The following is a 23,283-nucleotide window of genomic DNA, read 5'->3' as shown; positions in this document are numbered from 1 at the left end:
CACCCTCTAAGATCAAATTTGCCTTCGCTCATTATTATATTTGACTCTTCTATAAAAGCTGTCAGTTTTGGCTTAATTACTGGACTGATTTTGATATCTTTCATTTTTTTGCTAAAATCAATGTTTAAGGTCATAGGTTCATTTTTGTTCATGGTTTGCTGCTGATGATGTCAGCATCTAGGGCTCTTTAATAGCTTGTGTCTCGTTATGGTTGTCATAGACGTATGTCCTTAAATGTTGGTTGTAGCACAAAAAATCAAAGAAATTAAAATTGTATAAAATTTCATTCTTTCTATTTTTGTTTATTCATTTAAGGTGATACAGTAGCGATCAACAGGTAGCCAAAACGCGTTCCAAGATTGCGGCTGTAATTTTGAATATTTTTTCGAGATACTTGGCACACGTATTCGTAATATAATAAAGAATGGCGGTACAGAGCCCAATTTGAAAAATATATTAATATGTGGAAATTACTCTGTAATTAAATACAATATTAAAAAAACGAGCCTGTACCGCCATTAAGAAGAACAAAAAAATACACTTCCTTCAAATAAACTTTTTTATCCGATGCCTAGATTTTGTGGGATTTTGGAACTACTAATGAAATAAAAAATTTTAGTAGTTCCAAAATGACACAAAATCTAGGCATCGGATAAAAAAGTTTATTTGAAGAAAGTGTATTTTTTTGTTCTTCTTAATGGCGGTACAGGCTCATTTTTTTAATATTGTACTTAATTACAGAGTAATTTCCACATATTAATATATTTTTCCAATTGGGCTCTGTACCGCCATTCTTTATTATATTACGAATACGTGTGCCAAATATCTCGAAAAAATATTCAAAATTACAGCCGCAATCTTGGAACGCGTTTTCGCTACCTGTTGATCGCTACTGTTTCCTCTTAAGTCGCAAAATTAAAAATAAATAGGATAATCAAATAATTATACTTAGTCGCATGTAAATACTCGAAATACACGAAGATATCAACAACACGAAAAAGTTTGTAAAAAATAAATTACAGAAAATCGTAGTTTCAAATATTTCAGTCCTTAAACTTTTTGTCGAAATGTTGAGAATGGCGGAAATATTGAACAAAAACAATTGCTATAAAACTAATCAGGTCTTACTCTCGCGCCTTTACCACATAGGTACTACCTTAAATATTGATTTTAACAAAAAAATGAAAGTGGTCAAAATTGTAGAAAATTTAATTCTCTTCATGTTTGTATAGGCACATTTTTATTGTAAAACTAATAATAAACGAGATCATTCAGTAATTGGAAATTATCGAAATACTTGGAAAATATCGACCGTACGAAAAAAATGTAATAAAAGAAATTATGGAAAATCGCGTTTTTAACAATTTCAGTTCTTACACTTTTGTCGAAACGTTGAAAATGACTGAGATATTGATCAAAAACGGTTCTTAAAATTAACATGGCGGCTAACGCAACAGCGGAATTCAGTCGCGATTTTAAAGTTACACTATTATTGGCCCCCTTATTGGAGGAGGAGGTACAACTACGAAGTATACCACAGATATAAACATATATTTGGTGGTAAAGACGTAGTATCTCTCATAAGAATAGGAAGACTAAGATGGGCAGGACATCTAGCCAGACCACAGCATAACAACCCTCCTAGAAGAATCCTTATGTCACAACCTGTGTGTGTGTTCACAAAGAGGGGATGACATTAGATAAACTTTTTGCCACAGTTATTTGAAAGTTGATACCTACACCCGAGAGATAATACCTACACCCGAGAGGGTAGAAGGTCTAAAGATTATATATATATTTGAAAGTTGAAGATTGAAGATGTCATATTAAATTTTTATTTTAGAATCTTTAAGAAATTGTATGATAATATCATTAATAGTTTTGGTGTTGAAGCTTAGTAGGTGTGAAATATTCAGCGATAAACTTACATTCCGCTCCTGAAGTCTAGTAAAAAAAGTCTAGTAAAGTCTTGAAGTCACAACCTGTGGGAAGTAGAAATAGGTGTAGGCCAAAACTTAGATGGAAGGATGGTGTAGATGAGGATGGGAGAAAAATAGGCGCAGCAAACTGGCAATGGATAGGACTGACTGGCGTAATAGACTTGGGAAGGTCGAGGCTCTTTCATAGGGCTGTAGCACCATTGATGATGATGATTGGCCCCCTAAAAATTAGAAAAATAAAATTGGGGGTAGCTCGGCATGCAAGGTCAAATGCTATCCCGACTGGATTATTTAATTTAAATTTAAAATACATTCAATAGTAAATTGTTAGAATGTAAAGTTAACTTAAGAACAAAAAAATTAAGACAGGTACCCACAAAAAATAATTAATTGTGGACCTAGTCATAGAAAATAAGGTAGAATTGTAAATATGTACGCATGTACATGTAATTATGAACATTAGGCTTAAACATTAAAGTAGGGAAGCATGGGATGCTAATTTAGCACTACTAAATCATTACAGGGACCTATTTGGTTCTGAAGATTAGGTCCTTAAACCAAAAAAGTTAAGTTTTCCATTTTAGTGGGGATTTTCCTTTTTTTTTAGTTTAATTTTCCATTACCAAAAATCGTTTTTTAGTATGGTATAACTAGACCCAAACCCAGACATCCAAAGCGAAAGTTATGCTCCAACACCAAATTGTTCTATATGGTCCACACAAAGTTCGGAAAAAGTCACACCATTTTGAGCGTCGGGTTTGGGAGGGAGAGGGGGGAGAAATCGGCAAATTCGTAGTTTTTTAAGTTTTTCGTCAATATTTCTAAAACTATGCGGTTTAGCATGTTCTATACAAAACTGTTCTACATTAAATTTGAAATAAAAAAGGCCCTATGCATAATCCTTCTAAAATGAACGGTTCGAAAGTTACGAAGGTAGTATAGTATAATTGGTCCAAAAAAAGGCCTAACTCAGACATCCAAAGTAAAAGTTTTCCTCCAACACCAAATTATTCTATATGGTCCAAATATTGTTCAGTAAAAAGTTACACCATTTTGAGCTTCCGGTTTGGAGGGGGGAGATGGGGGAAAAGTCGGTAAATTAGTAGTTTTTTACGTTTTTCGTCAATATTTCTAAAACTATTCTTTAGCGTAAACAATGTTCTATACAAAAATCTTCTACATAAAGTTTAAAACAAAAAAGATTATATACATAATTGTTATAAAATCAACGGTTTCAGAGTTACGGGGGGTAAAAATGGAGGTTTTCGATACTTTTTATATGTTTTATTACTATGAAAGAAATTTCTTTAACAGGATTGTGTTTTGTAAATAAAATTTGCTTTTTCAGTGGCCGCTGGTATGTTAGTGATAAGTCCTTGAGGAAACGTCAACCTCACCACCCAAAATCATCATCAATTGCCCAAAAAATATAAAAAGTATCGAAAGCTCCACTTTGACCCTCCGTAACCCTGGAGCCGTTGATTTTGTGACAGTTATGTGTAAAGCCTTTTTTGTTTTAAATTTTATGTAGAATATTTTTGTATAGAACATTGTTTACGCTAAAGAATAGTTTTAGAAATATTGACGAAAAACGTAAAAAACTACTAATTTACCGACTTCTCCCCCATCTCCCCCCCCCCCAAACCGGAAGCTCAAAATGGTGTAACTTTTTACACTGAACAATATTTGGACCATATAGAACAATTTGGTGTTGGAGGAAAACTTTTACTTTGGATGTCTGGGTTAGGCCTTTTTTTGGACCAATTATACTATACTACAGTTGAGTCCGCGAGTCTTTACCCGTGCGTCATTAATACCTGGCGAGATAAAACACATACTTTTTATTTAGCATCATTCTCTTCCACGCATGAAATTAATGACAAACCAGCTGCCGTCTGTTATTAAGTAAAAACACATGTTATTTTTATGACCGATTTAGACTCAGTGCATTGAAAAGAGATAGGTACAAAGAAAGACGATTGGGAATGTCTTCACATATTTCAAGTACAATTTCTGACGTTTTGGTTTGTTTACTTTTGTGACTGTCAGTTTGTTGAATTTTTTGCTGTTATTTTGTCGAATTTGTGCATTTTGTAGTTTTTCCTAGTATACAAACAGTTGCCTTCACAACTAATTTTATATTAGAGTTAGAAATTTTGTGATAAGTTTATGTTATTTTAGGATAAATTTTGACAACGTACAAAGCTAACCTCATTTTTGACCCAGTTGAATGCTTGTGTTTAAGGTTCCGCCAAAGTGAATAAAATAACAAAAAGAAAATATGTTACTGAATTTTTTTATAAATTGTTTATTTATTTATTAATCAATGATAATAAAATAATTTATTAAGCTATTTTAAATGTAGCTGTAATTATGCACCAAAATTTTAAAGCAAAACTTAAATTTGACATTCTATTTATTTGATAACGTCTTTTATACTATAACCCGTGATCGGAATAATATCCACTTGCCGTTGCGTTTAGTAAATTTCCGACTTATTTCGTATGCTTTAAATGGTGACGCACGGGTAAAGACTCGCGGACTCAACTGTACCTCCGTAACTTTCGAACCGTTTATTTTAGAAGGATTATGCATAGGACCTTTTTTATTTCTAATTTAATGTAGAACAGTTTTCTATAGAAGGTTGTTCATGCTAAACCGCATAGTTTTAGAAATTTTGACGAAAAACTTAAAAAAACGACGAATTTACCGATTTCTCCCTCCTCTCCGCCCAAACCCGACGCTCAAAATGGTGTGACTTTTTTCTGAACATTGTGTGGACCATATAGAACAATTTGGTGTTGAAGGATAACTTTCACTTTGGACGTCTGGGTTATGCCATCTTTTGGATCAATTGTATCATACTATTTTCTGAAAATAGCGCCATCTATTTATAGTTCGAAGAAATGTCTCGAATAAAAGTAACTTATTTTTATGTAGGGAATCCAAACCTGCAATAAAAAATGGGGGTTTCTATTTAAGATTTTAAAGTTACCCCCCACCTCCCTCCGTGGGGGTTGTGTTTGGTGTCATTCGATAGGTTTTTGAAAAATATTAAACACACATTTTTCAGTTTTTCGATCTGATGTTGATTTATGTTCATGATGTTCATGTCGGGTATTTTCTCTTCTTACCATGGTCTTTGATGAGCGTGTGGATGTGACTTGCTAGGTGGTCGCCACCTACCTTATACAGTTCTGCTGGTATTTCGTCAACTGCCGGAGCTTTATTGTTTTTCTGGGCCTTAATAGCTTCGAGAACTTCCTCTGTGATTGGAGTTTCGACTCCATTCACTACTTCATTCTGTTCTACGTAGTTCGTACCCATTTCATCTTCCATGTCTACTTGTGTTCCAAGTAAGGTCTAAAAAGAATGCTTCCAGGTTTGTGTGACTTTCTGTTGGTCACTGATAATTTCATCTTTACATAGACTTGTTTGAGGTTTATAGCCACTTTTTATCTTTAACTATTTCCCTAGGCCCTGCTCAAATCGTTAGATTTTTGAAATATAGGTACTCTGTTCTTTATGTACTTAACTTACCTTGTCTTAATTTGACGTTTTCGAGCTTTTCTAAGGATAGATTTTTTTACGGACTGTCCCCAATGCACCCCCTGTATTAAGAGTCCATTATGATAGGGTACATTTACAGGGTACAAGGTTTCTTCCCATGTGATTTTCTGATTCGTTGACTAACTGTAAAAATCTCCGCTTGGGCTCCCCTATCATTAGGCTATATAAAGATAGTTACACTAATATTCGTAATAATTAAACAGCAACTTAGGTGAAAACAATGCACGCACTTAATCGTACTAATTATTATCAGAGTAATTTACGTGAATAAGCAAAGAAAATTAGAAAATGTTCTACTGCAAAGTCACTGCGAAACGCGTTATATTAAACAAGTCTAGTATTCCTTCCCAAATCGAAAACAGTGATTTGTCCAGTTCATCAGAGGTGTGTAGTAACATCAGAGGCGATGAAAGAAACATATTATTTCTGTTCTTCCTGTATACTCTGCAAGGTATTCCCCTTGGATTGTCATCCGCTATCCCTATGCTATTACAAAATAGGGGAGTTAGTTACAAACAACAAGTAAGCAGATCTTTTGGAATTTTAATTTTAAATAATGAGATTTGAATGCCAAGGTTATTGATATAATTAATGCCTATTATTTATTTATTTATTAACGGGCCTTGCCCACTTTTAGTACAATAATTTACAGTTTAAAGACCTCAATAGAATTAGTCAAATAATAAACTCTTAATATAAAAACAATCTAAAAACAGTCTGAAAAGTGCTTAGAAAAATAAAGTTTTTTTTTTCTTCCTTATTGGCTTTGGATTACTTGATCCATTCAGCCACGATAGATAATAAATTACTGTTTGCTACAATATTCCAAATATAATACATTGCATTACATTACAGTACAGCACTCTAATAGCATTAATACTCCTAAAGTCATGTGTGCTTCTCTTAATGAATCCAAGCATCCTAAGTGCTCTAGAAACTATGATGTCAATATGATTGACAAAAGAGAGTGTGGAGTCCATTGTGACTCCAAGGTCCCTAATAGATGAGACTTGGGACAATGGTGTTCCTTTAATACTATATTCAAAATTAATTTTATTAAGTTTTTTGGTAAAAGTTATTGAGTTGCACTTAGTGATGTTTAGATCCATGGCATTACTCTCACACCACTCATCCAGTCTGGCCAGATCTGATTGGAGTTTAAGACAGTCCTCTGGGGAGGATATTTTGAGGTAGCATTTCAGGTCATCTGCAAAACACAAGAATTCAGCAAATCTAAAACAGTCCGAAATATCATTGACAAATAATACAAATAATAAGGGTCCCAGGTGGGTCCCTTGCGGTACTCCAGAAGGGGTGGGAATATTTTTAGACATGTAATTATTTACCTTTACAGTTTGACATCTTTCAGTTAGATAACTGGCTAGCCATTCCAATAATGTTCCCTGAATACCAGCAGTTTCTAGTTTGTTGAGCAAGATTTTGTGGTTTACCCTGTCGAATGCCTTGGAAAAGTCTGTGTAGATCGCGTGAACCTCCCCGCCCCCATCCAAGACGTCCGACAGATAGTTAGCAAAAGTAATTAAATTTAATTCTGTAGATTTTTTGCTAAGAAACCCAAACTGCTGTTCTATTACTGTCAAACTTAATTTTGATCTTAAATAAGCCGCTACTATTTTCTCAAATAATTTTGGAATGGAATTAAGACTGCATACTGGTCTATAGTTGGATATATCAGCTCTGTTACCAGACTTATAGATAGGTGTAAGATAACTCGCTCTCCAAAAATCTGGAAAGATACCTGAAGCAAGAGATTTATTGAATATCACATGGAGTGGACGTGAAAGAACAAAACTACAAGATTTCAGAACTGAAGGAGGGATGCCATCCGGACCTGGTCCTTTCGTTATGTCAATATTAGCCATCTCCTCGTAAATGGTTGATATCGGAATATTATAATCAGAGATACAAATATGATTAAATGAGGGTTTACTTTGCGGATTGATATTTTTGTCAGTGTAAACTGACTGAAAATATTCTGCAAAAAGATCAGGCAGATGAGGTCCCAACTGACATTCTTTATCTTTAAAGAACAACAAAGGTGGCAATTCATTTCCACTTCGCTTGCTCTTAACAAAGTTCCAGAACTGTTTTATATTTCTATGATCTGTTAAAGAAAATTCAGATTTTTCAACAAACTCTCGGTAGCACAATTGAGATAAGTTTTTACACTCAGCTCGAAGTATGCTATAATCAACATAAATATATTATCATATTTTATAGTACCATATGGTCAGTTTTTTATATCAAACGTTCACAAAAGAACCCAGAAGTTAATACCTGCACCACTTTATTAAAGTTAATACTTTTACAACAAATGAATAGTTCCCAAATTGCTCATTCGTCTTCTTTAAGTGCTATCTCCCAATGAGAGGTTGGATATAATCATCACTATCTTTAGGTACTCTATCTACCGCTGCTCTGAACAGTTCTATGGAACTGCATTTAAACCAGTTCCTGCTCTCTCTCTCTCTCTCCTCTTCTCTATCATCTTCTCCTTCCTATACACCTTTCTCCTCTAATCTTTCCCTGTATTATCATTCTTAGCATTTCATATCGCTGTCCCCTCATTACATGTCCCAGATATTGTGACTTTCTTATGTTTATTGTGTTTATTTCACCCAAAAAATACAAAAAATGTTTTGTTTTGCGAAAAATCGCTGTTATGTAATTCCTCAAGTTCTTTGTTTATAACAATCTTATCGACATCCGGATCAACTGTTACCCAAAAAATTCGTATTCTGCGGGTTAAAATACATAAAAAAACTTGGGTAAGTCCATCTAAATTAAGGATGCCGTTGACCCTCCACTGGCGACAGGACTATATTTTCGGTTATTTTTCTAGTTAAGTATTTGTATTAGATAGTTCTTGGTAATGTATTAATGAAATGAAAAATACGCGCTAAGATGTTTATTTTTTGCATAAAAACGGTTCATCATATGAAAATAAGGCAAGAGAAGCTTTTTATCAGAAATTAACCATGGAATTCAACAATAATTTTTAATTTTGAATATCTAAGTGGCGTACAATTTTTTTATTTAAAAAATTTCAGACCATTACCCGTATACGCGCCAATCACGAATAATAAAATTTTTATCTGTATGTCAAAAAATGCGCAATAACTACAGCTTAAAACTTACCAAATTTCCATTGCCATAGCTCAACCGGTGTTAGAGTAATAAAAAAATTGGCAGCTTCAAAAAAATTTCAACACCGCATATCTCGGAAACGAAGCATTTGCGGACATAGGTATGTTTATCGAGCAAACTGTACTTATTTTTTTATGTAGAATCATCCCTTACAGTTTGTCATACTCATATTATAATGTAAGCTCCTTAATAAAAAAATATTGCCAACATAAAATAGTTAAACATTTCTAAAACAATATCTTTATACAAAATAAAAAAATACTGCTCCTAAAGAGACAAGATAAGTTGAAGAAATACGTATAGAAAAAAGAATGTGTGCCATTATATTATAAATCCACTTTAAGTGTACATATCTGCTTTTGGCATGCGCAATATTTTATGACTTACAATTGACAAGGGTACATATCGGCTTTTGGCAAACGTTGATTTGGTCATGTGGGCATATCCAGATTTAAACATGGAGGGTAAGCTGCATTTCACAGTACACTGGACATTCTACTTTGGGCACATGGAGCATATTTTATAATCACACACTATCAACTGGCATAAAAAAGTCCAAATCACAAAAAGTGGACATATCAGCTTTTGGCAAACGCCAGAATTGTATATAATTGTTGATGGATTCGACCGTTACTTGATAGAACTTCATGTTATCTAATAATAAAACACTGAAAACGTTTGTTTTCTATATTTCCACAAAATTTATTATAACTATGTGACTACAGCTGCTTCAATTGAAGATACAACATTTACAATTGCCCAACAACTCCAGACTAATTTCATTTGACGTAAAAAATCTTTTTCCTAGTGTTCCTCCTACAGAAACTTTTGTTCTAGTTAAAAATCTTTTAGACCATAATAGTACAAATCCGAACATTGCATCTGAAATTTTACACCTTCTTGAAATTTGCATAAATCAAGACAATTTTGAATTCAATAATCAAATATACACAAACAAAAGTGCAGGACTTATTATGGGTAATCCTCTAAGCCCATTGCTATCTGATATATTTGTGAACCAGCTTGAAACAACAATTTCTAAACATCCCGTATTTAAACAGTTCTTATATTGGTGGAGATACATGGATGATATACTAGTATGCTTTACAGGAACTAACAGGCAACTTGACCAATTTCTATCATACATTAATTCACTTCATAATAATATTGAGTTTACAATAGAAACAGAACAGAATAAATCCAGAAAATTTCTAGATTGTAACAATTACCAGACTACACAACAAACATGAGTTCTCCGTATCATAAACCTACCCATACTGACACAACTATACACAATTCATCATCCCATCCTACACAACACAAATTAGCAGCCTACCATAGCATGATACATAGACTGACAGAAATTCCCATGTCAAAAAATAACTTCGAAATAGAACTGAACATCATTAAACAAATAGCAGTAAACAATGGCTATAACGAACAAACAATTAATACAATTTTAAACCAAAACCTCCATAAGAAAGCTCTGAAATTAGTCTATCCACCACCACAGAAAGAACCCAGTACCTTCTGCTCTATCACATATATACTGGCAAGATAACAACAAAAATAGCCAGATACATAAAAAAGAAAGGAATAACACCAGCTTTCAGAACTAACAACAACCTAAGCAAATATATTAAGAACAATAAGAGCCGAAAGAGAAAACAACTACAGAGTGGTGTCTACAAACTAACTTATGGTGACTGTCCGAAAACTTACATCGGTCCAATTGGCAGAACCTTTGACAAACAGATAGCAGAACACAAAAGAGCTTTCAACAATAGAAAAACAGACACATTTACATACGCACTTCACCTTCTAGATCATAATCATTCTTTTAATGAAAAGTTTCAAATTCTGCATATTCAAAATAAAGGCCTTAAGCTATCTTCATTAGAATCTATGGATAATAAATTAAAAAATACAGATATAATTCTGAATGACCAACCCGAGACAAACAGCTCCCCACTCCTCAACATCTTCAGTTAAAGACTTTAAGAAGGCAAACACATAGTAAACTATTTTAGTAGTAAGTTCGGTGCTAGCCACCGAAGGAGCAACACGTACGAGCGGAGCGGAGCAGAGCAGCGACAACGCCAAAGAAGTGGGAGTGGCTTGACTGGGGACTTATTAGTTCTGCCCTGAATGTAAGCAGGGTAAACAGTTGAGCGCTTCTTACTCTCTGAGGCGAGAAGAGTACGAGGAGCCAAACGGTGGACGAAGTGTACGATTAGCAGGAATTTTCATTCCAACCACGAATGTAAGCGTGGTAGCGAAATCGTGCACTTCTAAGCCCTAGGCTAGAAGCAGAGGCAAAGGCCGTTCTACTGGATGTGGTGAACTTAGGGAATTTGATTTTATTGGATTCTCTGAGACGCCACAGCTAGAGTTCGGTCAGCAGAAGAAGAAATAGTGGGCTCGACGTGAGCCCACTACGGGATACCTACTGTGCCTCCGTAAGGGATGGGTGCAATTTAAAACATTGCACCTCGACACTGCATAGGTGTTGTTTATTTATCAACACTGTTGCAGCCCCGGCCCCTAGGTCAGTAGGTTGAGAACAGCAAGTGGAACCCGTACCTAGTTCTGTCTGGGTACGTGAACAACCGAGCGTGGTGCAGGGAGCCAACCCTGAAGTCGAGCTGGCGTCGGGCCAGTCGGCAGAAAAAAAGGCTTCGTCAAAACTAGGACAGTTCGCCCCCCAACCCCACAAGATTGATAGAGCTAGGTCTCAATCATTGCCCCGTTCTATGGCACATTCCCTGCCAATATATGAGGGCTCACGCAAAGTGGGCCCAAACCCTTTTCAGGAAATCAGCTCTGACACTGAGGGATACTCATCCGTGGATGATGCGAAAAGCGAGAAAGATGGCTTCAAACTCCCCAGGAGCGAGAGGAAAAAGGAGAAATCCAAAAAGAAGAGAGAGGAGACTAAGAAGGGCGGCGAAGAACCCAAGAAAGACGGTAAAAAACCAGAAGTAGAGCCCATGGTAGAAGACGAGGCCGTGCAGGCAAACAGAGGCACTACCAAACGTGCCAAAGAGAGTGACAGCGAAGATAAAGAAGACAAGAAAGAGAAGATAAAAAAGAAGAATGGCAATGAAGACACTTCAACCTTGATAGAGATGCTGAAAAAGATGTTGGCAGATCAAGAAGTAAAAAACGAGCAACTCACAATCGAAAACGAGAGACTAAAATACCAAATGATGGAAATGTCAAAAAAGATGGACGCCATGATGGAGCTCATGAAGCAGTCAAAACAACCGACGCCAGCCCCCGAAACCACTAAGCCAAAGCTACAGCCACTCCCTGAAGCATTAAAGCCAAAACCATCCGCAGGTGAGAGACTGACGAACATTCGAGGTGCAAAACCAAAAACCAAAGAAGATTTCCCAAAATTGAAATCCCAAATTTCAAAAAAAGATGCGACGTCATGGGAAAACCAAGCAAAAAATGCCATGAGGGCTGCTTCCCCCCCAGCACAAGATACCTACAACCTGCCCCGAGGTCAAATCCCACCAATCCATCCAGCCACGAGCGCAGGTGGTGGTGCGCCTCCGCCAAGACGTCCCAGTGTCTCAGAGTCGGAACAGATGGTAACAAACCAAGAAGAAGAAGCTGCCGTGTTGCCTGAAAAACAGGCAACATACCAACGTAAGCCGCCTGTAATAAAATTACAGAGCGTAAGCGAGACAGGGGCAATCCTAAATATAGCCCAAAAGCAAAATGTGGTCACGGTAAACAGGATCTCCAAGAGTGGTAGGGAAACCCTCATCCAGGCGAAAAGCCCGGAAGATTACCGCAAAATGACCCACATAATAGAGGAATATGCGAAGTCCATGAAAGACAGAAGATTACAGTGGATAGCCTTCCCATTTGAGGAAGAAGTAAAACCCAAAGTGGTAATAAGAGGGCTACCCACAAATACCACAGAGGCAGACATAAAGAACGAAATGGCAGCTCAATACAACATTGACTGCCAAGCAGCCAAAAATATGTCCTCAAGAACCGGACCAAGAAGACAATTGCCGATGTTTGTTGTGACTCTGAGCCAGGGGGACGTCGAGGCGGCGAGGCGTATAACCAACCTGTGCCACATGAAGGTCGTGGTAGAGGACCTACGCAAGGCAACAGGACCCACGCAGTGCTTCAACTGCCAAGGATTCCACCATGCCCAGAACGCGTGCCATAAGGATCCCAGGTGCGTCAAATGCGGCGAAGACCATTCCACAAAGCAGTGCCAACGTGCCAGAAAAGACAAAGCAACATGCGCCAACTGCAAAGGCAGCCATCCAGCCAGCTACAGAGGATGCCCTAGGTGCCCAACATGGGGAAGACCACCACCAAAGAGGCCACAGCAACCAACACAGCAAAGACGACCACAAGCAACCGGCGTCTCCTACGCCCAAGCCACCCAGAGTACGCAGAACAACATAGCGATCCCCCACGACGAAGACTACCTAGTCAACTTGGTCACCAACATAGTGACTAAGGTAGTCAAAGAAGTGATACTGGGCACCAGGGAGGCACAGAAGTAATGCTGGCAGACAAGGGATACTTGCGGATAGGCTCCTGGAACCCGGGCAGCATAGCAACAAATCAAAACATCATGGATGAACTCGCCAACAGATACGAGATGGACATCGTAGCAATCCAGGAGACCAAACTGACAAACAACTTCAGTCTAAAGTTCCCTGGGTACGATGTATATAGGAACGACCTCACAAGAAGATCAGGAGGAACGGCCATCCTAGTCAAGAAGGGAATCAAACACACCAGATTCACGACCCCACCACTGATAAACATGGAGGCAACAACAATAGAAGTGAAAATGAGGCAAGGCGCAGTCAGAATAACATCAGCCTATGTAAGACCGCAAGACCCACTAATGGACGACGACCTCGATGCGTTCCTAAACATCGCTGAGACATCCATAATAATAGGAGACCTAAATGCAAGATCCCCCAACTGGAACGATAGAGCTACGAACAGAAACGGACGACTACTAAATAGCTACATAGAAAATAACGAAGATACACTGGCAATGGGCCCAGAAGAACCAACACACTTCCCAGGAAATGGACTTCCCACCCATATCGACATCGTTGTGGCCAAAAACCTAGGACTACAAGCAGAACTAATCACGCTGAACGAAGGTACAACAGATCACAACCCCATTCTACTGGAAATAGGAACATGGGAAGAAACAAACCCGCCGAAAAGAATAAAAAAGAAAATAAAGTGGACAAATTATAAAAGATTAGTGAGTGAAGGAATAAATATAGTGCCAGTTATAAATGACCCGCAACAAATAGAAGAAAAAGTCCTAGAACTAGAAAACATCATCCAAGAAGCAATCAGAAACAGCACAACAGAGGAAGAAGTCGAGATCCACACGGGAAGGTTCAAAGACATACCACAAGAAATACAAGACCTGATAAGGGAAAAAAATAGAGCGAAGCAAATAGCCAGAAGAACAAGAAACCGAGTAGACAAAACCTGGGCAAATACACTAAACAGAGAGGTCAAAACGGCTCTGCAACACCACCGCAGCGAAAAATGGGACAACTACGTACAAGAGATGGAAGAACTAGACTCAAACATGAAAAATGTTTGGAAGCTCCAGAAAATGATGAGAAGCGACAGAAAACCCATCCCACCACTCCATGGAGAAAACGGCATGGTATATAAAATTGAGGAAAAAGCAGAGGTGATGAGGTCCACGCTCGAAAGAGAATGCAGGTTAAATTTCCACCAAGACGAAGACGCAGACTTCCTGGAAGAAGTCGAAGAACAAGAAGAAAGACCAGAAGACCCAGAAGACATCATTCCACCAACATCACCGGAAGAAATTAACGAACATATTAGAAACTGTTCACCGAGAAAAGCGCCTGGTCTAGACAAAATAACAAATAGAGCCCTAAAGTATTTGCCCAGGAGAGCCATAGTGTACTTTACAAATATAGTGAACGCGATATTAAGATATAAAATATTCCCAAACAGATGGAAAGAGGCCCATGTCATCATGATCCCAAAGCCTGGCAAGAACCACACATTCCCGCAGAACTACAGGCCAATCAGCTTACTTCCAGCGATCAGCAAGATAGTGGAAAGAATCATTCTCAGCAGACTGAAAGCGGAAACAACCAGATTAGATATAATCCCAGAAGCTCAATTTGGATTCAGGGCAGAGCATTCCAGCGAGCTACAAGTACTCAGACTAACTGAGTACATAGCAGCTGGATTCAACGACAAGCAGTACACTGGAGCAGCATTCCTGGACGTAAGCAAGGCTTTCGACAGAGTATGGCACAAGGGGCTATTATACAAAATGCGGGATTATGGGTACAGCGGAGCGATGACGAGGCTAATCTCGTCGTACTTAGGCGACCGGTGCTTCAGGGTTCGGATAGGACAAGTCCTGTCCGACCTCGGAAGCCCGGAAGCTGGAGTACCCCAGGGAGCGGTCCTGTCACCTCTGCTGTACACAATATACACCGCCGATGTACCTAGAACACCAGGAACCCTTATGAGCCTCTACGCCGACGATACAGCGATAGCGGCCAAACACAGAAATGTAGACATAGCAGTGACCAACCTGCAAACAGCGCTAGAAGACATCGAGGAATGGAGCATAAAATGGAAGATAGCCATCAACTCAGAAAAGACGCAAGCGGTACTATACAAGAAGGGAAGACAACAGCCAGAAGAACAGCTAACGGTACAGGACACCCCCATCGAGTGGAAAAATGAAGCAAAATACCTAGGAGTTATCATGGACAAAGGATTAACCTTCCAAAAACACGTAGAAGCCACAGTCCAGAAGGCCAACTTCGCGAGAGCAACATTAAGAGGACTCACAGGCAGAAAAAGTAAATTAAGACTAAAAACAAGGTTAAGACTAATAAACAGCATAATATTACCGGTATTAACATACGCATCTCTCGCATGGGGACAAGTATGTAAAACCCACAAAAAGAAGATACAAGCAGTCCATAACAACAGCCTAAGAGAAGCAGCCAGAGTCCCAAGATACGTAGCAGAACGATTCCTGTTTAGAGAACTGCAACAGGTGAGAGTCACCGAAGTGATGACAGACAAGGCAAGGGTCAAATTCGCGGATCTGGAGCACCACCCAAGCCACATACTGCGAGAGATGCTAGGGTATGACGCGTTCCACCGATGGAAGCACAGACGTCCTAAACAACAAATAGTGAACTAAAGCGATAAAGTGAAAAATAAAGTAAAAGTGATAGTAGTCAGTTCGTAGCTCGAAACTCCAAGTGCCGAAGAAAACACGAAACCCAAGCGTAGGTCCAACATCACGATCAGGTAAGTAAACCAGTAGAAAATTAGAGGAAAAGGCGCAAGCCAAACAAAAAAAACACAAAAAAAATAACAAAAAAGGCGTGAGCCAACAAAAAAATCACACAAAAAACAAAAAAACCCAAAAAGATCTTGGGCTCCGAGCCATTGTACCGAGCCCAGTTGGGCCTGGTGCAATGGCTTGGGCCCCAAGCAACCAAGCAATTTTAGTTCCCGCGGATAAGTAAATAAGAGGATAAAGGCATAGAGCGCATCACGCTGGGCCTAGTTTTTGCATTCGATTAGGGCACCACAATGGAATCTTATTACCCAGGGTTCCATTGTGAAGAGCATTTGGCTACGATAGTTGTGCCCCCATCGCGCATCAGCGTGCTATGGGGGGGAAAGGGATGGCCTGGGGCATTGGGGCGAGGTGGGGTGATCCCTGTTTTACACTCGGGTCAAAACACCTCGCCCCAATGAATTGTTACACCCGAATGTACTTTTTCGATAGGGTGGACATCTCCCACAGGTCGGGTTTAATCAAATTGCTTGCTTGCTTGCACATAGTAAACTAAATCATTTGAGAAAGACACTCTGCCGAAACAGCTGTAGGCACATAGTTGTAATAAATTTTGTGGAAGTATAGAAAACAAACGTTTTCAGTGTTTTATTGTTATGTATATAATTGTATTTATTTTTTTAGGCAGAATTCAGTTTCGTAACCTGGCCCTTCAGTTTGAAGCTGTTATGGGCCCCCATAGTGGACAGTATATTTTCGTCACGAATAGGTAGAAGAAAAACGTGGATGATTCCTTCGCAGTATTTAATCGGTGGCTTTATGTTACTTCTTTCTAGTCACGTCAACAAGTGGCTCGGAGAAGACGGATCTGCGCCGAACATAGAAGTTTTGACTTTTATGTTTTTTTCGTTAAACTTTTTAGCAGCTACGCAAGATATTGCCGTTGACGGATGGGCTTTGACGATGCTTAGAAAAGAAAATGTTGGACATGCTTCAACTTGTAACAGCGTAGGACAGACAACTGGTTTTTTCCTGAGTTACGTTCTTTTTATGGCTTTGGAATCCGCCACATTTTGTAATCAGTATTTAAGGACGATACCTGAGACGGAAGGTAAGAGTCTCACTAATTTACTTATTACTAAGGTAATTTACTTATATTGTAAGTATTGGATTTGGATTTTTGTGAGGGGATAGATAAAAGTAAACCTGACTTGTTCTTGAAATAAATAAAAAAAATCCAAACGATAACTGTGCAATGTGCTATTGCAATATCAGGATCTTCTAAAATGTTTTAATGTACATGTCAGCTGTCATTCACCCAATCACCTCTGCAAGTTCAGTATGCCCTTTCCAAGAAATACCATTCCATAGCACTATGCCGCCATCACCAAAATTATCGCTCTGTATGAGGTTATATCTGGCATACTGTTCACCCTATGGAAGCATGATTCACAAAATTTCATATACAGAGGAGTTGGCGACGGGTATGCCAGTTGCAGTGTCGTAGCGTGAGTGTCGGGGGCAGAAGACAATTTTGCCGCCCTCTTATTTAGGTATTTTAATTTAATGTATACTATACATTACATAATATTACATACAGTCGGAAAAATGAAAGAATACCCATGAACGATCACATCAATCAATTATTTTGTATTTGCTGTCTTTTTCTATAAATAACAAACGTTTGTTATAGAAAAAGACAGCAAATACAAAATAAGTGATTGATGTGATCGTTCATGGGTATTCTTTCATTTTTCCGACTGTACATTAATTATAGAGAACTTTTCGGCGAGAACAGTCATGATTATTTTGCATTATACAGGTTAGATTTTAAATAAAAAAGTTTATCTAAGATTTACAATCACGTTTATTAATTCTCTATTAATATTATTTGCAAAGCATTTGCTTCCTCAGCGCACAATCTTACGTCAAGTCCCCTTGTTTGTAAATATTTTTGTACATCATTCACTTCATGTAGCACCGGTTGCCACAGGCCCAAAAACAAAGAAAGGAAAATGACTGCATCGAAACTAGTAAAGCACCTGCATCTCTGTCCTAGTGTTTAAGCTTTCACCTGCCTTTGTCAGTTTTTCCAAAGTGCCAAAAATGTGTTTGTAATCATGCCATGTCACATTTACGGCATCGCCTCTTGCACTCCACCGCGTGTCTTGAACCCTTTTTAAGAAGCTTTTGCCTGTATCTGCTATCAGAACTTCCGAACGATGTGTCGATGAGGAAAAAATAGCAACGTTCTAAAGTGCCGAAAAAAGTTACTGAATCCACCTCAACTGAGGCAGCGTGTAAACAAACTAGGTTTAAGGAATGATTTGAGCAAGGTACGAATTCAGCTTTAGGGTTTATTTCTTGAATTCTTTGCTGAACTCCTGAATACTTTCCAGCCATAACAGCATCATATCATATGCTTGGCCTCTACAGTTGCTTATATCTAGGCCGTCAGCTTGAGTTTTGTCCAAAATCACCTTTGAAATTTCTTCTGCGGTTTTGTCTTTAGTTTCAATGAAATCTATAAAAGATGTCATTACTTTTACTTCTTGATTTTCAATTACTACATATCTTAATACTTGACTTGTTTGATCTTTTTGGGAAAGGTCTGGAGTGCTGTCGAATATAATAATTGAATAATACTTAGCCTTTTTTATTTGTCCGATGATATGTTGGCGAACATTATTTCCCAAAATGGCAATAAATTCGTTTTGTATTTGTGGTGACATATATGTAAGTGATTAATGCTACACATTTTAGAACTTACAAGATGTTCACGAAGTACAGGATTGTATTTTGCAATTAAATTAACCAATTTTAAAAAGTTTCCTCTATTGGTACTGGTGTTGTTTTCTATATGTCCACGTAAAGCCAAATTTTGTTTGGCAAGAAATCTTATAATATCAAACATTCTGGATCAGAATTTCCTGCCATTTCTTTATGTCTTATGCTACTATGTCTTGCTCTTTTTTGTCAGTAGTCTGTCCTTTTTGAAGTCTGCTCTCCAACTCCTTCCATTTGCAATAATTTTGGATGTGTGACTTGATTCGTGACTTGAAACCTTAGGATTTAATTTCCACCAAGTATTAAATCCATCAAATGAGCAAAATTTTGATTCATTCGGTGTATTTACGTTCTCAAATAAACGACAACAAAAGCAAAATAATAATGCTTTAGATGAAAAATAAGCCATCCAAGTACGTAAAACCGTTGATTAATGTATGTAAAACTTTTTCGCCGTAATTCAATGTACGGTAAAACCATTCCTTAGTAAGCCGTCTTATCTCTCCTTTTGATTAAAGATTCCGTGCTCCTTCCAATCGGTTCCTAATTTGTAGTTGCGATAAAAATATAAAATGGTTCAAATATTTACAATATATTTTTATTATATAATTTTGCCGCGCCCTCAAAAGTTCCGCCAGGGGCGGGCCGCCCCCACTACGCTACCCCACTGGTCAGTTGTAACCTTTCACAGAGCGTTAATGTTGGTGGTGGCGGCATACTGCTGTGGAATAGTATTTCTTGAAAAGGACATACTGAACTTGCAGAGGTATTTGGGTGAATGACTGCTGACATGTACATTAAAAACATTTTAGATCATGGTTTGACCATACCATATTGGATATTGTCAGATTCGTGCTGATGCACGTTAACAGATGTCTTCATGACGCTAGGATAGTGAATACTTACCTTGATAAGATTCAATATAAAAAATTTATTGGACACCATATAGCCTATATCAGGTTTAAATCCGATGGAGTATTTATATGACAGTTTAAAACATCGTATTCGGAAAATTAATCTTAAACCTTTGACACGGAGGGTAGGGTTGCAGCACAAAAAAATTCACTACACATGATGATTTCAAAATAAGCAATATTTTTGTCCGTGAGTGTATATGTGAACTAAAGAAACTTTCTCTACATTGGCACTACAGCTCAAATCAAGCCTTATCCAAGTTCTCACGTCTACTAGAACTTTTTGAGCATGCACTGCCACTTCATCCCCCCATCTTTTCAGCTTTTCAGTGGCCTTCCTTTTAGTCCTGCGCCCTAAATTTTACTGTCTAGGGCTCTTTACGGTAATCTTTCAGCTTCCATTCTCACTACATGAGTAGTCCTTAGAAGTATCTAAAGTTTAATCAAATGTGATATTTTGAGTAATCGCGACTAGTCGCATTCGATTCAGCGGGCAAAAATACACCAGAGAACACCTTAACACTATCAATTTAATTACAGGGCTTCTAATAATTCCTGAAAAACACCTAATTTTACCATAATTTGTTAATAACAATTAAACGCACCACATTTGGGCTTCCAGACCACTTCCATTGGATTCAGCGACCCAAAAAACTTATAATACCACCATCAAATCGCGGCGAACTAAAAGTGTCCACGGGACCCCCTATGTTGCGACTAGACTATTTTAAAATTGAAGAGTACAGGGGAAAAACAAGGAATGTCACATTTTATACATATAAACACCAATAAAGGTTTAATTCTTATGATATCTAAAAACTACTTAGCAGATTCTTAGCAGAATTCTAGCAATTCTTTGTCTATAATCTTAATATAATATGAATCTATATTAACCTATTAATTTAATAATGCACCAAAAAACTGCTAACATTCCTTTTTTTTGTTCAGTGGCGTGCGGACAATCCTGGTCCTTCTCATGGATACAAATTCTTAGAAAATTTATATAGACTAATCTTTCTGTTTGCTGTCCTGACTCGATAGCCTAGTCCAGGGGTCACCAATTATATTTCCTGAGGGTCCGTTTCGAAAACCTATGACACTTCCGGGGTCTGGAGTTAACACTACCGGTCTGGTTATTCTAATTCGGTAAACAAATCAGAAGAGTGCAGTGCGAAATTTTTAGGCAGAAATTGTTTTTAACAGTTTTTTAATAAATCCAAAACATCACCATTTTTGCTCCCGAAAATATGTTTATCTACTCTATGTCATATTATGTATAAGTTTTTAGTTTGTGAAACTGTCATTATAGATAGCAGTGCTTGAAGTGTTTTAATGGGACATTTAAACACTGAAAACTAATAATTTACATATGAGTTTTCAAACCTCGAAAATGCGTAGGTATTTTCACATTTTTCAGATTTTAAATCGCTTGTAACTCGAAAACCATCAACTTTTGAAAAAAATGGCGAGAGACCTTTTTTAAATACAATTTTCGGGGCTTAAAGGTAATTTCGAATTTGTATAAAAAGATTGTTTTGCCCGGCATCCCGGGCCCCTTCTGATTTGTTTAAGGGGACATTTTTGAACAGGAATCCACAAAAAAAAAACGAATCAGAAAATTTGTCATTCTTATGTGTGTGTTTATGTTTTATTGGCACTGGTTTAAGCAACCAACTGGCCAGTCAATGTGTTTTGAATTCTCTCTTTTACAAAATATATGCTTAGTATCTAAATTTAAAACTATTACTACTACTAAGTTTTTTTTACTGTTTTTTTTTAATATATTTTTTAACAATTTTTTTTATTATATTTTTTATTATATTTTTTTTTATTTAGTTTTTTTTTCTTTTGTTTTTTTGTATTTTTTGTATATTTTTTTACTACATTTGTCATTTTGTCATTCTTAATTTTTCTTAATTAATCATTAAATTTGTCATTCTTAACAAAATTAAGTTATCAATGAGAAAAATGACATTTTTTTTATGTATAACCTGTCTGAAGTTTTGGTGCAACTGATTCTCATTAGGGAGTTGAGATATTCATCTGAGATCTGTACCTATTTTTAATAAAGATCATTCTTGATAAAGCGGTTTCGCACGCATAAGTTGAGTCAAAACATAATGTACAAGTTCATGACCAGACATTTTCAAAATTGCCAAACGCTATATTCTGAATTTAATGAAGGTCCGCATAAAAGTAGCTCACGGTCCGGATGCGGACCGCGGTCCGCTAATTGATGACCCCTGGCCTAGTCGATAGTACTCAGTATTTGCTACCACATGGCGAGAAAAACCAAAATTAATGAAAAAGTGACATTCCTTGTTTTTCCCCTGTACTCTTCAATTATTATATTGGCCACCATACAGTGTGTCAATTTTAAAACTTACAATGGCTATATCTCACGAACAAAAGCTGAAAACGAAAAATGCTTGAAACCGTTTTTAGGATAGTAAGGGGGAACTAAAATGACATGAAAGAGAACTCACCCCTATCAACCCCCTAGGCCCCACCCACCACAACCAAAATAGTTTAAATTGCAAACCCCTACTTGTGATACATCATTGAAAAGGCTACAAAAAATTCTATCCAATGGTATAAATAATAATTATACAGGGTGAAGCAATAATTGTGAAACTTTGGCTTAAATGAAAAATTTAATGAGGTTTTGTTCAACTACAAATTTGATAAAAATGTCAATTAAGTAAATGTTCAAAGTGGGTTCCGTTGTTTTGTAAACAATAATACAGTCTATTTTCAAATTCTGCTCGAAATTTGACAAATGTTTTTCTAGTAATAGGACGACATGCTTGAGTAATTATTTCTCGCAATTTCCCAAGTGACGCAAGTTAAGTTTATGAACAACTGATTTAAGGCAAAAATGGCAAATTAAGTTTTAATTAACAAAAAAAAGTACGAGCGGACACTTACCATTTAAAATAATAGTCCGGAAGATAGCATTACAAATACAAAAGTCATAGTAAGCCAGCTGATATTAACACCCTGTATAATTATTATTTATACCATTGGATAGTACTTTTTATAGTAGGATAGTATATTACTTTTTTCTATGGGGTTACCCTAAATCAGTTGTTTATAAAACTCAACTTGCTTCACTTGGGGAATTGCGAGAAAGAATTACTCAAGCATGTCGCCCTATTACTAGAACATTTGCTAAATTTCGTGCAGAATTTGAAAATAGGCTATATTATTGTTTACCAAACAACGGAATTCACATTAATATTTACTTAATTGACATTTTTAATAAATTTATAATTCAACAAAACCTTATTAAATTTTTCATTTAAGCCAAAGTTTCACAATTATTGCTTCACCCTGTATAATTATTATTTATACCATTGAATAGCATTTTTATAGCCTTTTCAATAATGTATCACAAGTAGGGGTTTGCAATTTAAACTTTTTTGGTTGTGATGGGTGGGGCCTAGGGAGTTGATCGGGGTGAGTTCTCTTTCATGTCATTTTAGTTCCCCCTTACTATCCTAGAAACGGTTTCAAGCATTTTTCGATATCAGCTTTTGTTCGTGAGATATAGCCCATTGTAAGTTTTAAAATT

The 23,283-nt window shown here is 37.1% G+C and overlaps 1 protein-coding gene across 3 annotated transcripts in view; it reads left to right on the top strand.

The window, feature by feature from the left end:
- LOC126883570 (acetyl-coenzyme A transporter 1) overlaps positions 1 to 23,283 on the top strand; it is a 122,219-nt gene that overhangs the window by 13,758 nt on the left and 85,178 nt on the right. For all 3 annotated transcript variants that reach the window (XR_007697713.1, XM_050649216.1, XM_050649226.1), the window contains one exon: positions 16,693 to 17,119. Coding sequence is in view for 2 of the 3 variants with exons in the window: in XM_050649216.1 (XP_050505173.1) it covers positions 16,693 to 17,119 (427 nt within the window). In the remaining variant the exon portion in view is untranslated. The remainder of the gene's footprint in view (positions 1 to 16,692; positions 17,120 to 23,283) is intronic.

Source organism: Diabrotica virgifera, chromosome 1 (genome assembly GCF_917563875.1).
Source record: "Diabrotica virgifera virgifera chromosome 1, PGI_DIABVI_V3a".
Lineage (NCBI taxonomy): Eukaryota > Metazoa > Arthropoda > Insecta > Coleoptera > Chrysomelidae > Diabrotica > Diabrotica virgifera.
This window is presented reverse-complemented; position numbering and strand designations above follow the sequence as displayed.